We start from the raw sequence: 16708 nt of genomic DNA, 5'->3' as shown, positions 1-16708 counted from the left end.
AGTAAGTTCTAGGTCTTTCCAGAGGCCCAATCTATCAGTGTAATACTTGCTCCTGTCCAGTGGAGACTATAGGTGGTAGACCCTGCCCCTTTCCCAGCAGCCCCAAACCAGCGGTGTTGGAGGGCCATTGGCTGTTTATCATAAACACAGCCCAGAAAGGTCCATCTGCTTTGATTTTATTTAGCATTCTCCCCCAGGGCCTCTGAGCTGGAGTGAGAATAACAATACTTGAGCCCATCTGCTCCTGAAGTACCAGTCCCGGCTAAATTATCACACGCTACGAGCGGCTGGCATATGCTGTGGCATTAAGATACAAGAGGGTATTGTGGCGCCAGCTGTTGTGTTGACAAATACTTATCTGGCACTTCTGAAGTCAGCTTGCTAAGCTGGTTTCAAGTTTGACTAAAAACTAAATGGGTGTAAGGTGTGTAAGATGGTTCCTGTGGGGGAAATGTATATATAATATAGGTTGATTTATCTATTTGTTGCTAAGTGTCTGGGGAATTGGGTCATAGGGTATATGGAACTTAATCCCAACATATAGGCCACGGGGATAATAACAATAAAAAGCCAGTCACACAAGTGGTCAAACAAACTGCCATCTTAAAACTGATCTGTCATTCTTTATTGTTAAGAATATTGCACCCAATTTGTATTTATTTCCTGGACAGCAGATGATTGACTGTTGTTTTAAAGAGGCCTAAACAGGGGCCCATATTGTAATACTCCTATGACTAAAAGCATAAACCCACTTGCTCACACATTGTCAACAACTGCTTAAACATAGATGAGAGACTTTTCTCAAGAGCTTGAAATTCTGCAGCCCTCAGACAGGCACTGCAAGTCACTCACTAAGCTGGAAATGTAGCCATGCACCCGCTGGGCACACACTGGTTGAATCAACGTTGTTTCCACGACATTTCAATAAAATGACATTGAGCCACGTGGAATAAACATTGAATTGATGTCTGTGCTCAGTGAGTTATGAGTAACTCAAAAAGCAAACCCTTTTCATTATTTTAACAATGATTGATCAGAGATAGGTTTAAAAAATGTGAAGTATTTCTGCCTTTTCCAGTAGACTGTAGTTTGAGGTGATAAAGAGAAGAAAATAGAACCTTGTGTTAATGTGCTGTCTGGGCCTCGAGCTCCCTGTCGGACCAGTGTCCAGCTGCTGTGTCTCTGCCCACGGGGAGGTTAGTCCCATCTGCAGCCCGTCTCTCTGACAAACGCATCGACCAGAGCAGAATCCCTGCTGTGCTGAGCCCCTGCAGAGACACCATGCTAATGAGACCTGCACCTCTGTGACAGGTGAGGACACGGACACACACCAGAGTTGTCATTAAGCTACACGACAAGCGTACCCCAATGCACTCATACTCAGACACGCCAAACAAAGCAAACTGCCAGGCACATGGCAAAACATCTCCAACACACAAATAAACACTTTTCATACCTTTCAAAACAGGGGTTTTAATTTAGTTAACATTTACGAGAACAGCACGGACATTAATTTCCATCCATTATATACTTTACAGATAGATGCACAAGTCAATGTTCATATCCATATCAGAGACTCACAGGCTCCAGTGGAGTAAAGAAAGTCCTCCTGTCTGTCTGTGACGAGCATTAAACTTCAGCAGTGCAGAAACAAGCACACACAGTAATAATGTCCCCTTTGAGGGTCCCTGGGAAAACAATCACAATGGGGCTTTGTGGAGGTTGTAGTCATCTGGAAACCAGCATTGAACCTCCCAATCAGGCCTTCATTGTGACATTAAACTACACTACCCAGCATGCCACTGGTGGTAACATTCAGTAGTATTAATGGGACAGCATGAATCACAAGAACTCACTTCAATATCTGGTGAGAGATGGGAGGAGTACCAGAAAGATTATATTTAATATATTTTTTACATTTCCTTCAAAAAAAGAAAATACGAGAATGTAAATATATTGAGATTAAAATATAATTAGGTATATACTGTATTTTAAGTTACTTGATTTTGATCCACGGTTGGGGAGTTGACTGTCACAAATGTATGAAAAAGACAAAAGGCATATACTGTTTGTCTCATCAGATAGATAAGTATTGAGTATGACAAATGCCAAGCAGGGGTTTGCTATGTCTTGAGTGCAGTTAAAAGTTTAGATAGAAAATAATTTAGTTTGCTGACACACAATGCCTTGAGACTTACAAAAAAGAAAAAGAAAAAAACTTTAAATTTCAGTTGAATATTTCCACAAACTGTTAATTCAAAAACACCTGCCAGGCTTTAGAGTACCTGACCTGTCCTCTGACTGCATGTAGAACTGTCATACAGCCGCCTTTAACATATATCCATTTGGAACACACACACACACTTTCATGAAATCTACAAGGTATATTTTGGGAAATATGCCACCCAAAGTATTCTGGTTGATCCTAATGCTATATTCGGTTGACATAAATATACTGTTGGTGGTGGTACACATCTGACATAATGGATCATGGTACTAACTAATGATGTCTTAAGACAAGCTGTTTAAACAGTATACATAGTTGGTTGAGGGTTTTGAATATGGCATTATTTCCACTATGAGTTGAATTATGGAGCGCTCCCATCTCTTACACTGATTAAGAAAAGCAGGACTCCCCCTGCTTTAGGTAAATGAGGTGGCCTCTGTCCTTCCATTAACACGGCTTGTTTTTGTTTCGCATGTTTGGTCAGCTGAGGAGAGCATGCCGTCCCCCCCCCCCCCCCTCTCTCTCTCCTCTTCCTCTCCACAGGAAGAGAATAATATTCAGCGGGCTTCTCGTGTCTCCATCGACCGCCGTCCCCCACCACTCAGCTACGAGGCACAGGGAAGCTACTGACGTCAAGATCAGCTTGTTTTGTTGTTCACCACAGAGGGAAAACAAGAAGAACAACACTTCAACAAATGCACAGTGCAAATAAGCTTTTTTCTTTTATAGTCTCTTCACTTTGGGCAGAGTAGACTGAGGAGACAAGGGCAGGCATTGAGGAGGAGGTGGGGACACAGGGAGAGAGCTCTGGAGCTCTGGACTGCAGCTCTCCCGTCTGTCTGTCTGTCGATCTGTCTGGGAGTCCCCTGCCCCAGGGGCTCTACTTGTACAGGCTCATGGTGGGGCTCTGGTACATGCACATGTAGGCGTCACACAGCAGACGGCGAGCCTGGCCCTGGATGCTCTTGGGGTCCAGGGCATGGAGCTCCTCAGGGGTCATCTTCAGATAGGCCCCCACCTCCGGACATGGAGACACCTGGGGGATGTTGAAGCCATTCTGCCCTCCTGTGGAACAACAAACAGACAGAGCACTCACATCTGTGGTATTAAAGCAATGGCAAGTGTTCTAGTTATATTTCTATGTAATATCATTTCTGTGTGTGAATGAATCCAAAATATTTACTATTGAGCTGAATATCTATTCATAATTATGAACAATGAGACAATATCAGAAAAATAGCTGGTTTGACAGTTCATAATATCTTTGTAAATGATTCAAAATACTGCTTCCCCCACAACAACAAAAAACACAGTTATCCAATAACTCCTGAAGAAGATTTTTCTCCCCATACCGTCGCGGTCGGCCATACTGTCGAAGAAGAGCCATGCAGAGTCTTGGTGGCCGTACTTGACGAAGGCCACGTAGTGACTGGTCTCGATGCAGAGCACAGCGAACAGCTCCATCCGCTGGCGAGGGAAGCTACCCTGCCGCCACACACCCTCCTGCAGTTCCTTGGGGACGGACAACTTGCCGTGGCGATGGGCCTTCCTCCTCGGGTGGAGGTGAACCTGAGGGAACACATACACGTATGACACATAATGGTTGGAAATAAGTATTTACCTATTTCTTGGGGATTTTGTAAGTATTTCTATGCACTAGTTATAAATCGGTCTAATAACAGTTCTCACAGATCGATGGCAACTACAGTGTAAAGAATAAACTGAAGAATGACAAGTTTCATAATTAATTAGTTTAAAAAAAAATCAATTACACACACACACACACACATACACATATATATATATATATATATATATATACACATACATATATACATACATACATACATACATACACACATATACACATATATATATATATATATATATACATACATACATACATACACACATATACACATATATATATATATACACGTATACACATATACATATACACACACACACATATACACATATATACACACACATATACATATGTATATATATATATATATACACATACATACATATATATATATACATACATACATACATACATACATACATACATACATACATACATACATACATACATATTCACAGAGTTTGGCAAAAATAAAGTTCAAGGTAAATATTTTGTCTTCAGCTATAAGTTATTTAAGCAATAAGGCACGAGGGGGTATGGTATATAGCCAATATACCACGGCTAATGGCTGTTCTTAAGCACGACACAACGAGGAGTGCCTGGATACAGCCCTTAGCCGTGGTATATTGGTCATATACCACAAACCCCCGAGGTGCCTTATTGCTATTCTAAACTGATTACCAACGTAATTAGAGAAGTAAAAATGCATGTTTTGTCATAGCCGTGGTATATCAGACCTTATACCACAGGTATCAGCCAATCAGCATTGAGGGCTCAAACCACACAGTATAAAATACAACTTAGAAAGTTACAAGAAACTCAGTCATTCCTTAGGACTTGTCGCCCCCAAGTGGATTGTACTGGAACTACACTGCTTTACAACTACTGCAAGTCCGTGATGAGATCCCCTTAGCTTCTATGTTGGTGAAATGGCACCCTCTGTCTGTTACCTGTGTATTGCACTTTTCACAGAACTGTTTTATCTTCCCGGCAGTGATGTCACCGTCCTCGTAGCACTCCCTGCATTCATACAGAGCCAGACCCCCGCAGATTCGACACTCCCTGGGAGCTGAGAGAGAAGCACCGGGTTGAGAATTGACTATACACACCAACACAGAACCATATGTCGATGGAGAACAGTATGGTTTGGAAAAAGTTACCACATTCAATAATGATAATCCAACTACAACCACATTCAAATAAAATAACTTTTTACGCACTGTCTTCAAGTAAGTCTGTGATGTCTAACTCCAGTGAGGGGAAGATCTTGTTGAACATCTTGAAGTCCTTCCCAAAGCGAGGCATCTGGATGATAAGGCAGGAAGGAGCCTGAACAGAGAGAAGACGCATGAAGTCACCACATCAAATTTTATTGGTCACATACACATATTTAGCAGATGTTATTGCGGGTGTAGCGAAATGCTTGTGTTCCTAGCGCCAACAGTGCAGTAGTATCTAACAATTCACACAAGTCCAAAAGTAAAAGAATGGAATTAAGAAATATATAAATATTAGATTGAGCAATGTCGGAGTGGCATTGACTAAAATAATGTAGAATAGAATACAGTATATACATATGAGATGAGTAAAGTAGTATGTAAACATTATTAAATTGACTAGTGTTCCATTATTAAAGTGGCCAGTGATTACAAGTCTACAGTATGTATATAAGGCAGCAGCCTCTTTTATTTGTATTTAGTTAACCTTTATTTAACTAGGCAAATCAGTTAAGAAGAAATTCTTATTTACAATGACGGCCTACCCCTGCCAAACCCTAACCTGGACGACGCTGGGCCAATTGTGCGCCGCCCTATGGGACTCCCAATCCTGGCCGGTTGTGATACAGCCTGGAATCGAACCAGGGTCTGTAGTGACGCCTCTAGCACTGAGATGCAGTGCCTTAGACCGCTGCGCCACTCGGGAGCCTCTAAGGTGCAGGGTTGCGTAACCGGGTGGAAGACGGCTAGTGATGTCTATTTATAAGTCTGATGGCCTTGAGATAGGCTGTTTTCAGTCTCTCGGTCTCAGCGTTAATGCACCTGTACTGACCTCGCCTTCCGGATGATAGCGGGGTGAAGTGGTGGTTGATGTCGATGATCTTTTTGGCCTTCCTGTGACATCGGGGGCTGTAGGTGTCCTGGAGTGCAGGTAGTTTGCCCTCGGTGATGTGTTGGGAGTTGCCGTACCAGGCGGTGATACAGCCCGACAGGATGCTCGCAATCGTGCATCTGAAAGTTTGTTTGGGTTTTAGGGGCCAAGCCAAATTTCTTCAGCCTCCTGAGGTTGAAGAGGCGCTGTTGCGCCTTCTTCACCACACTGTCTGTCGGTGGACCATTTCAGATCTTCAGTGATGTGTACACCGAAGGGAGGCTTTCCACCTTCTCCACTGCGGTACCGACAATGTGGATAGGGGACGTGCTCCCTCTGCTGTTTCCTGAAGTTCATAATCAGCACTTTTGTTTTGTTGACGTTGAGTGAGAATTTATTTTCCTGGCACCACTCTCCCAGGACCCTCACCTCCTCCCCGTAGGCTGTCTCGTCATTGATGGTAATCAGGCCTACCACTGTTGTGTCGTCTGCAAACTTGATGATTGAGTTGGAAGCGTGTGTGGCCATGCAGTCATGGATGAACAGGAGTACAGGAAGGGGCTGAGCAGGCACCCTTGTGGGGCCCCAGTGTTGAGGATAAGCAAAGTGGAGGTGTTGTTTCCTACCTTCACCACCTGGGGGCAGCCCATCAGGAAGTCCAGAACCCAGTTGCACAGGGCGGGGTTGAGACCCAGGGCCCCGAGCTTAATGATGAGCTTGAAGGGCACTATGGTGTTGAATGCTGAGCTATAGTCAATGAACAGCATTCTTACATGGGTATTCCTCTTTTCCAGATGGGATGGGGCAGTGTGCAGTGCGATGGCGATTGCATTGTCTGTGGATCTATTGGGGCGGTAAGCAAATTGAAGTGGGTCTAGGGTGTCAGGTAAGGTAGAGGTGATATGATCCTTGACTAGTCTCTCAAAGCACCACATGACGACAGAGGTGAGCGCTACGGGGCGATAGTCATTTAGATCAGTTACCTTTGCTTTCTTGGGTACAGGAACAATGGTGGACATCTTCAAGCAAGACAGTGTTCCCTTTGTAGTCCGTGATTGTCTGTAGACGGGAGGGTGGGTGAGGGCCTTGTAGGCATTTCGAAAAGTTGAGTAGCAGTAGTCCAATGTTTTTCTAGAGCGAGTACTACAGTTGGTAAAACTTCGATAGCGTTTTCCTCAAATATGCTTTGTTAAAATCCCCAGCTACAATAAATTCGGCCTCAGAATATGTGGTTTCCAGTTTGCATAAAGTCTAGTGTAGTTCTTTGAGAGCCGCCGTGGTATCGGCTTGAGAGGGAATATACACGGCTGTGACTATAACCGAAGATAATTCTCATGGGAGGTAATAGTCGGCATTTGATTGTGGGGTATTTTAGGTCGGGTGAACAAAAGGACTTGAGTTTCTGTATGTTATCACAGTCACACCATGAGTAGTTAATCATGAAACATACACCCCTGCCTTTCTTCTTCCCGGAGAGTTCTTTATTCCTGTCTGCGCAATGTATTGAGAACTCAACTGGCTGTACGGACAGGGTCAGTATATCCCGAGAGAGCCATGTTTCTGTGAAACAAAGTATGTTACAATCCCTGATGTCTCTCTGGAAGGAGATCCTCGCTCTGAGCTCGTCTACTTTATTGTCCAGAGACTAAACATTAGCGAGTAATATAAGCGGTGGATGGTGTGCACGCCTCCAGAGTCAGACTAGAATTCCACTCTAAATATCTCTTCTCCGCCGGCAGTGTTTTGGAGCAGGCTCTGGAATAAGTTCAATTGCCCTGGAGGGTACGAACAAAGAATCCAATTCGAGAAAGTCGTATTCCTGGCGAGTTACCACCGCTCTGATATCCAAAAGTTCTTACAGCTGTATGTAATAACACCCCCAAAAAGATGGGCTAATAATGTAAGAAATAACACACAAAAAAACGAAATACTGCAAAGTTGCTTTGGACCTAGAAGCAGAGCTGCCATATCTGTCAGCACCATCTTACCTTACTGAGGAACAGCCATTATATAACAAACAAATCCTGAAAATAAAGCACTTGATTGGTGACAGCAGAGCAAACAACATCCCACTTAAATTCCACAAAAGAGAACTGTATGTGTATTCTACAAGCTACGGATCCTGCCAATTTCCCATAGTAGCTCAGCCTGTCATTGATTAACTCAGCTAATCATTAGAATTGATAGTCAAGTTGACTCTCCCTTCATGCTCCTAGAATGAATTGCTTCTTGATTGCAATCAGCAAATCATTCACCTCTGAGCAACCCAACCACTGACAGACAGCCAGCCAGACATACAGACAGGTCACCTCAGCAAACTTGAGGTCACTGTTGATGAAGGACCACTCTATGAGCTGCTGGCTGGTTGGCACACCCACTTTGTCCTTCTTATCCATGAAGATCTGGTAGAAGTAGCAGTCCTGAACCTTCTGACCTGCCGACCTAGACACGACAGACACAAACAGGATATCATGTGTAATACACTGGAAATCATACTAATTTCAGCTCAGCTTAGATGCATGTCTAAATATTATTAAATGTGTATACTATTAGCAGAAATAGTTTAGATAAGTAATAACAAGAGGATATGTTTAATGTAGACTGACCTCAGCTTGAGTAAGGGGTCCACCCTCAATATGTGATGGAACAGAATATTGAGGAACTCCTCAGGATCTGTGAGGTGACCATTAAGTTTATAACACGCTTAAAACATTTAGAATAAGTTTGACATTAATAACAAAACCCCAAAACGTTAATATTTTGATAAAGGCATTAGACACCTTTTTCTTCAGATGTGAACCCTGAGGCAGCTTCTACCTTCTCCAGTATCCTTCTGAGCTTCATCACTTTAGTGGCACACACATAGCCATGTCTACAAGACAAATAAAATAGAATCAGAGGATCTCACAGTTATGATACTTGGCTGTGTCTAGAAAACAAATGAAAGTGCTTATAAATGACATGTTAAGCATTGGTTTGCCACATGACATTATATTGAACGAATGCGTCTGAACAAAACACAATGAGCAGTTTCCTACTTACATTCGCAGGGGGTTGACTATCTCTGTGCGTAGCAGCTCCTGTGTCTCTCGGTAATACTCTACATCAGTCTTGGACCTCGGCCTCAGCAGAACCGTGTCCAGGACTGAGCTGAAGGAAAACAGGCTAAAGACAGGAAAAGAGGGAAAGAAAAACCATGATTCCCTGTTGAGAGACACACAAAAAATAAAAAAATAAAAATAAAAATCTACAGTGACATAGGAATGAGGAGGTTAAGAGCTCTATAATATATGCAAGGAAGAAGCGAAAATTCAGAGCTCTCTCTCTAATGTCCTCACCAGAAGAGTGTGGAGTCCAGGTAGCAAGAGTTGTAGTGACCCTGGATACCTTTCTTCTTGCCCACCATGATGTCCAGACCATCATTCTCAGTGCGTGGAGGAGTGTTCTCATGCACCACCTCACTCAGATAACCCCCGAAAGCTGGACAGACACAAACAGTGAAGTTTAAGTTGACAATCCTGGGCAGGACTGCTTAGCTGGGTGGAAATGTCCCTGTATTGCCTTTACCCGTCCAATCCTAGGGAGTACCTAGGGGTCAATTTGTAATTCAGCGCAGGACTGACAGGTGATACCAGTGACTCACCGATAGAGTTGCATCTCTCTATGGGGTTGGAGGAGTGGTGTAGGGAGGGGAAACGGGAGTCAGGCCGGCAGCATTTCAGCTTCACAAACAGGGCCTTCTTGGGCGCGCAGCTGAAGTAGCGGGTACCTTGAAAGGTGCCGTCTGTACAGCCAACACACTCTTCCTCCTGAGAGAGCAGAACCAGACAAGGCCATCATGATGTTATGAGTGCAGTTAGCTGTATGCTATTACACCAAACATATAGCTAGTAATGATACTGGATTTGGATGATTCTACCATTCAATTAACAAAATGTTGGTTTCTCTGAAGTTTTCCTTAAATCCTTAGTTCACTTGCTGTGACAATGTTATTGGGAAAAACACAAGACAAAACAGCCAGGTCTCAGAGGCTACAAAGAGACAATCCTTCCTGTCAGTGTAATGATCTCTCACCAGCTCCAGGCCAGCCAGTGGCTCTGGTAGTCCCGGAGGCAGCCCCACCCAGCGGATGACCCCACACAGGGGCGGGTTCTCCTTCACCTCCACTAGGGACCCCACCTCCAGACCAGGCACACCCCCACCCCCGCGAGAGCTGGGGGGTGAGGGGGGCCGCGGGGAGGGAGGGGTGGGCGACGGGGGCTCTGGCATCTGCATCTGCATCTGCTCTCCCATCACTGACTGCACGGAGAGGGAGAGGGGTCCATGGCTCATGCTGCCATTGGGCCCCGTCTTACGGCTCAGGCTGAAGGGCAGGGAGTGGAACTTGTTGTCATTGGACAAGGAAGCAGAGGGCGGGGCCCTGGTAGGAGGTGTGGTTTCATTGAAGTCAGGGGGCGTGTCTGTGAGGGACTTGGCAGGGTCTTCCCCGACTGCAGAGGAAAACAACAGACAATCAATTTTCACTGCAGCAGATATTACACTGACAGAGAGCTTCTAGCATTGTGGACTCATTAGATATTAATTAGGCTTTTTTGCCAATGTTGTGAATAGGGAGTGTGCAGGTGGTGTCACAGCTTCATATCAGCTTTAGCAAACCAAATGTAACGTTGGCTTATAAACACTTTCACTACAAAGTGTATACACATTTTTACATTCAGTGTAAACATAACCACAAAATGTACCTTGTGTGACACAAGGACGTTTTAATTTACCTCCCATGGGAGTTGAAAAATGTAAATATTTGTGTCACTGTGAGAGTGTTGAGAAAATCTAAATGCCTCCACATGGAGACAGCCACAGAATAATCCAGAAGAGATGGGTGAGTCACAAGATCATCACGTCACCAATGGAAAATACAATACACCATCAAATATGAATATGATGGACCTGAACATATGGGGAGAAGACAGTGATGAAAAACAAAACAGAGGTGATGAAACAGAACAGAGAGAACAGCTGTGACAGGATCTCTCATTCCTGCGACATAGGAGTCATCTCCACTGGGTCTTCCTCACCCTAGAGTCCACTGACAGCTCCATAACTTTACACACAGGCTTTACATGACTCAATGACTTTCAATCCCTTGGTTTCACTTGTGTAATTATCCATTCATCACCACCATGCTGTAAGGAAAATTATCTTTGACCCCATGTAGGCTACCTACCTAAACTACCCCACACCATCCCCCATGAAACATATCCATATCCTCACTTAAACCCAGTACTGAAGGCTTTCACTAATGCTTACGGGAAACCATCAAGAATAAAGTACAGTACTTTACCTAATTTAATTATTCTGAGAGCGAATAACTGCAAGAAATGTTATTAAAGCATTATTAAAAGCCTTTGTGATTTGAGGAAGACCATGCCACAGCAATTGCACCATGCAGGTGGACCTCACAGTTAATGGGAATGAATAGATAGAGGACTCTCAGTGAAGGGTCTTGATCAGGGCTGGGACAATACCAGTATCGCGATACTCGTTAGTATAGTGGCAAGGAAACAAAACGGATTTAACTTCTTTAGGAAAACAACCCCCGTTGTGTTGTCATCCAGTCACATGTATTTATTTTCCAAGCTATAGAACACACTATTTTACATGAAGCAGGTATTTTAAAAAGGACCAAAAGAGTTTGATCTGCTTCATGATTTTATTTTTGCACTGGAAAAAATATCTTGATACTGGTATCGTCACAGCCCTAGTCTTGATAGCAAGCTTTTTTAATCAAATCACGGTAAAATAAAAATAATGTTATCTACCAAAACAATAATTAAGTTAAAGATCAAACGCATTCTTTATTTGTTCACTGATTGGTAAATGAATACTGTAGAACAACCATGCATTAACAGGACCCTGCTATCAAGACAGATGGGAGTCTCAGTACTGTATCTTGCTGGGGCTTTACCTTCATCAATGTACCATGTGCTTTTGGATTTTGCCTGGACTGGGTGGTCAACAGAGCTGCCATTTAAAGTATAATACAACTCTGACTTGCTTCTACTCCCACACTGAAGACCTAAGCCTGGAGATAACACAAGTCAACAGAGAAACAGAAAAGAAGCAGGTATGCGTTTGATGCAGTGGAGCTTGCTGGGGGGAGAATGGCTCATAATAATGGCTGGAATGGAGTAAATGGAATGGTATCAAACCCATGTCATGACGTTGCCCTCTTTGGGTACTGCGAGCACCATCCCCCTCTCACCAGGCTCGTAAGAGAGGTCGTAAATTCCTATGAGGAGACCCTCTCCTCATGGCCACAGTATAGAGAGAGAGAGTGAGTTGTCATAGAGAAGACAAAGGAATTTCTTCCACCTCACAGAACTGGAGAACCGAACGACATTTATGTTCTGGAGAAGGTATAAAAGATCGGTGAAGAATCCAGCTATGAACTGATCCGTTTGGTACAATTTTGTGAAACTCATGAGAGACAACACCACCACCTTACCATAACCATGTTTATAGAAGAGTCTCAGGTATGAGACTTACATCTAATGGTTGTATAAAATTAATGAATAAGGATGAAACTGTTTGTGAAATTGTGTAATGTGATTTTGGACTGTTTAATGAAGGGAACTCCAATTCCCTTTGGAGTTTAACTAAATCAGAGGACCTCCCATGAGCACAGTTATGATCTGGTGTCATGGGACAGGCCCTTTTTCTGCTCTTCCGAATAAAACCACCACCTAGGTTTTCTATCACCAGACCAGCTTACCTCGATAACGAGAGGGCCAAGGTTTGAGACCATGCATTTCTCTTGATGAACTTTTAACCATACCACGTGGTTAAACTCTTAGACTATCGATACCGACAGAATAAGAACAAGTCTTTGATATTAATTACTAGTCTGCAGCTAGGAATTCGGTATCACTGAGCGCAAAGACCGACAACCGCCGAAACCGCTATTCTATAACGACATGAACGTTATTCTGAACTATCCATTCTAACCACGACAGAGAGGGAGAGAGAGGGCGGACAGACTCTCCAACAGAAACTAACTTTTCAACAGAGATCCCGACGACACGCTGAGCATAAATATATATATTGATTGCAATTGCTCCCGAATGAGTGAGCGTTCATGTGCAAAGGATTAGCATTTCAATTGTTATAATATTCAACTCTGTAGTGTCTCCTCAGATGACCCCCCCACTCCCCTTTTGTCTAACAAGCCGCCATGCCGGTTTAGCCCACTAGGGCACATTCTCCTATCATTTCCTTGTAAACATATCTACTGTTTGTTATGCATTTCTGTGAATTACCTAGTTAGTAAATAAATGATTTTAAGACAATTGATGTATGGATGACTCATAGTGAAGACTGGGTTGGTGCAGATAATCAACAATTTACGACGTTTGGAATGAGACTAACGTGAGGTAAATAATAATTCATTAATTCGAAGACTAATTGATCAGATATTAAAATATCTGAAAGTTAGATTAGGAAAATTATAATTTTGTAATCTGAATATTTTCCTTGGTGCCCCGACTTCCTAGTTAATTGCAGTTACATGATTAATCAGTTTAAATCGCGTAATAATAATTAGTGTTATTTGATAAATTGGCATCATTAAAACTGAAGACCTAAGACACGACACCCATGAAAACCATGTTTTTCATACCATTAAATTCGCTCCATTGCAGCCATTATTATGAGGTGTTCTTTGATGACAGCGGGATAGGTGAGGAGAGGAGGGAGAGAGAAAGGCATAGAGAGAGGGAACGGGAGGCAGATCGTCAGCACACTGAGCAGGTCAGTAGCCATGCAAGGAACACAATGGTTCGGTAACTCTCACCACTCCACACCATTCACATCAGCCCTGGAATCCAAATTGACCATTCACACAAATGGAATCTGGCAATACTTCAATTTTCCAAAATTCAGTCATCATGCCTTATTGATATTATTTCCCAATGACAGAACCATCAGACAAAATCACATCAGTACACTAACATCATGTTAAAGTGTTATAGTGTTAGTTAGTACATGCACTTGAAGCCAACAGCAGTACCTTTGCTCTTTGGTTTGCTTTGGCCAGAGGAGGACTTGTCACTGCTGCTGCCTCTGGGGGTAAAACTGTGCTTCTGCAGCCTCTGGTCCTGCATGGAGTATTCTGCAAACACACAGTCCAGTATAACAACATTGTGGAACAACACGGATATACCCGTCCCCTTGTGCAAAAACCCTACACTGCACAGCTGTCTGTCTTGTTGCAGGTGCTGGCAGGTATACAGTATATACAGTCGTAAGTTTTACATACACCTTAGCCAAATACATTTAAACACAGTTTTTCACAATTCCTGACATTTAATCCTAGTAAAAATTCCATGTCTTAGGTCAGTTAGGATCACCACTTTATTTAAGAATATGAAATGTCAGAATAATAGTAGAGAGAATGATTTATTTCAGCTTTTATTTCTTTCATCACATTCCCAGTGGGTCAGAAGTTTACATACACTCAATTAGTATTTGGTAGCATTGCCTTTAAATTGTTTAACTTGGGTCAAACGCTTCAGGTAGCCTTCCACAAGCTTCCCACAATAAGTTGGGTGAATTTTGGCCCATTCCTGCTGACAGAGCTGGTGTAACTGAGTCAGGTTTGTAGGCCCCCTTGCTCGCACACACTTTTTCAATTCTGCCCACAAATGTTCTATAGGATTGAGGTCAGGGCTTTGTGATGGCCACTCCAATACCTTGACTTTGTTGTCCTTAAGCCATTTTGCCACAACTTTGGAAGTATGCTTGGGGTCATTGACCATTTGGAAGACCCATTTGTGACCAAGCTTTAACTTCCTAGGCTGATGTCTTGAGATGTTGCTTCAATATATCCACATAATTTTCCTCGCTCATGATGCCATCTATTTTGTGAAGTGCACCAGTCCCTCCTGCAGCAAAACACCCCCACAACATGATGCTGCCACCCCCATGCTTCACGGTTGGGATGGTGTTCTTCGGCTTGCAAGCCTCCCCCTTTTTCCTCCAAACATAACGATGGTCATTATGGCCAAACAGTTCTAATTCAGTTTCATCAGACGAGAGGACATTTCTCCAAAAAGTACGATCTTTGTCCCCATGTGCAGTTGCAAACCGTAGTCTGGCTTTTTAATGGCGGTTTTGGAGCAGTGGCTTCTTCCTTGCTGAGTGGCCTTTCAGGTTATGTCGATATAGGGCTCGTTTTACTGTGGATATAGATACTTTTGTACCCGTTTCCTCCAGCATCTTCACAGGGTCGTTTGCTGTTGTTCTGGGATTGATTTGCACTTTTCGCACCAAAGTACATTCATCGCTAGGAGACAGAACGCGTCTCCTTCCTGAGCGGTATGACGGCTGCGTGGTCCCATGGTGTTTATACTTGCGTACTATTGTTTGTACAGATGAACGTGGTACCTTCAGGCGTTTGGAAATTGCTCCCAAGGATGAACCAGACTTGTGGAGGTCTACAATTATTTTTCTGAGGTCTTGGCTGATTTCTTTAGATTTACCCATGATGTCAAGCAAAGAGGCACTGAGTTTGAATGTAGGCCTTGAAATACATCCACAGATACACCTCCAATTGACTCAAATTATGTCAATTAGCTTATCAAAAGCCATGACATTTTCTGGAATTTTCCAAGCTGTTTAAAGGCATAGTCAACTTAGTGTATGTAAACTTCTGACACACTGGAATTGTGATACAGTGAATTATAAGTGAAATAATCTGTCTGTAAACAATTGTTGGAAAAATTACTTGTGTCATGCACAAAGTAAGGTTAGGGTTACTGACTTGCCAAAATTACAGTGTGTTAACAAGAAACTTGCGGAGTGGTTGAAATACGAGTTTTAATAACTCCAACCTAAGTGTATGTAAACATCCAACTTTAACTGTATTACCCCTGTTACTACTGCTGCTGCTGTTACTACTGCTGCTGCTGCTGTTACTACTGCTGCTGCTGCTGTTACTACTGCTGCTGCTGCTGTTACTACTGCTGCTGCTGCTGTTACTACTGCTGCTGCTGCTGCTGCTACTGCTGCTGCTGCTGCTACTGCTGCTGCTGCTGCTACTGCTGCTGCTGCTGCTGCTGCTGCTGCTGCTGCTGTTACTACTGCTGCTGCTGTTACTACTGCTGCTGCTGTTACTACTGCTGCTGCTGTTACTACTGCTGCTGCTGCTGCTGTTACTACTACTGCTGCTGTTACTACTGCTGTTACTACTACTGCTGCTGTTACTACTACTGCTGCTGTTACTACTACTGCTGCTGTTACTACTACTGCTGCTGCTGCTGTTACTACTGCTGCTGCTGCTGCTGTTACTACTGCTGCTGCTGCTGCTGTTACTACTGCTGCTGCTGCTGCTGTTACTACTGCTGCTGCTGCTGCTGTTACTACTGCTGCTGCTGCTACTGCTGCTGCTGCTGCTGCTACTGCTGCTGTTGCTACTGCTGCTGTTGCTACTGCTGCTGTTGCTACTGCTGCTGCTGCTGTTACTACTGCTGCTGTTGCTACTGCTGCTGCTGCTGTTACTACTGCTGCTGCTGCTGTCTACGCTGCTGCTGCTGCTGCGCTGCGACTGCTGCTGCTGCTGCTGCTGCTGCTGCTGCTGCTGCTGCTGCTGCTGTTGCTGTTGCTGCTGTTGCTGTTGCTGCTGTTGCTGTTGCTGCTGTTGCTGTTGCTGCTGTTACTACTGCTGCTGCTGCTGCTGCTGCTGCTGCTGT

The 16708-nt window shown here is 43.6% G+C and overlaps 1 protein-coding gene across 5 annotated transcripts in view; it reads right to left on the bottom strand.

The window, feature by feature from the left end:
* Window positions 1–603: 603 nt before the first annotated feature.
* LOC100380700 (ubiquitin carboxyl-terminal hydrolase CYLD) overlaps window positions 604–16708 on the bottom strand; it is a 34995-nt gene continuing 18890 nt past the window's right edge. The window contains exons 7-19 of one of the 5 annotated variants that reach the window (XM_045708121.2): window positions 14029–14130; window positions 11929–12045; window positions 10038–10453; window positions 9607–9772; window positions 9302–9443; window positions 9006–9167; window positions 8744–8835; window positions 8570–8636; window positions 8273–8405; window positions 5096–5204; window positions 4826–4944; window positions 3580–3796; window positions 604–3292 (exon numbers count right to left, since the gene is read on the bottom strand). In XM_045708121.2, coding sequence (XP_045564077.1) covers window positions 3108–3292; window positions 3580–3796; window positions 4826–4944; window positions 5096–5204; window positions 8273–8405; window positions 8570–8636; window positions 8744–8835; window positions 9006–9167; window positions 9302–9443; window positions 9607–9772; window positions 10038–10453; window positions 11929–12045; window positions 14029–14130 — 2027 coding nt within the window. In that variant the 3' untranslated portion in view covers window positions 604–3107. The remainder of the gene's footprint in view (window positions 3293–3579; window positions 3797–4825; window positions 4945–5095; window positions 5205–8272; window positions 8406–8569; window positions 8637–8743; window positions 8836–9005; window positions 9168–9301; window positions 9444–9606; window positions 9773–10037; window positions 10454–11928; window positions 12046–14028; window positions 14131–16708) is intronic. The other 4 variants (XM_045708122.2, XM_014176106.3, XM_045708123.2 and 1 more) reach the window with 4 other exon arrangements.

This window comes from Salmo salar, chromosome 26, assembly GCF_965601325.2.
Source record: "Salmo salar chromosome 26, fSalSal1, whole genome shotgun sequence".
Classification (NCBI taxonomy): domain Eukaryota; kingdom Metazoa; phylum Chordata; class Actinopteri; order Salmoniformes; family Salmonidae; genus Salmo; species Salmo salar.
This window is presented reverse-complemented; position numbering and strand designations above follow the sequence as displayed.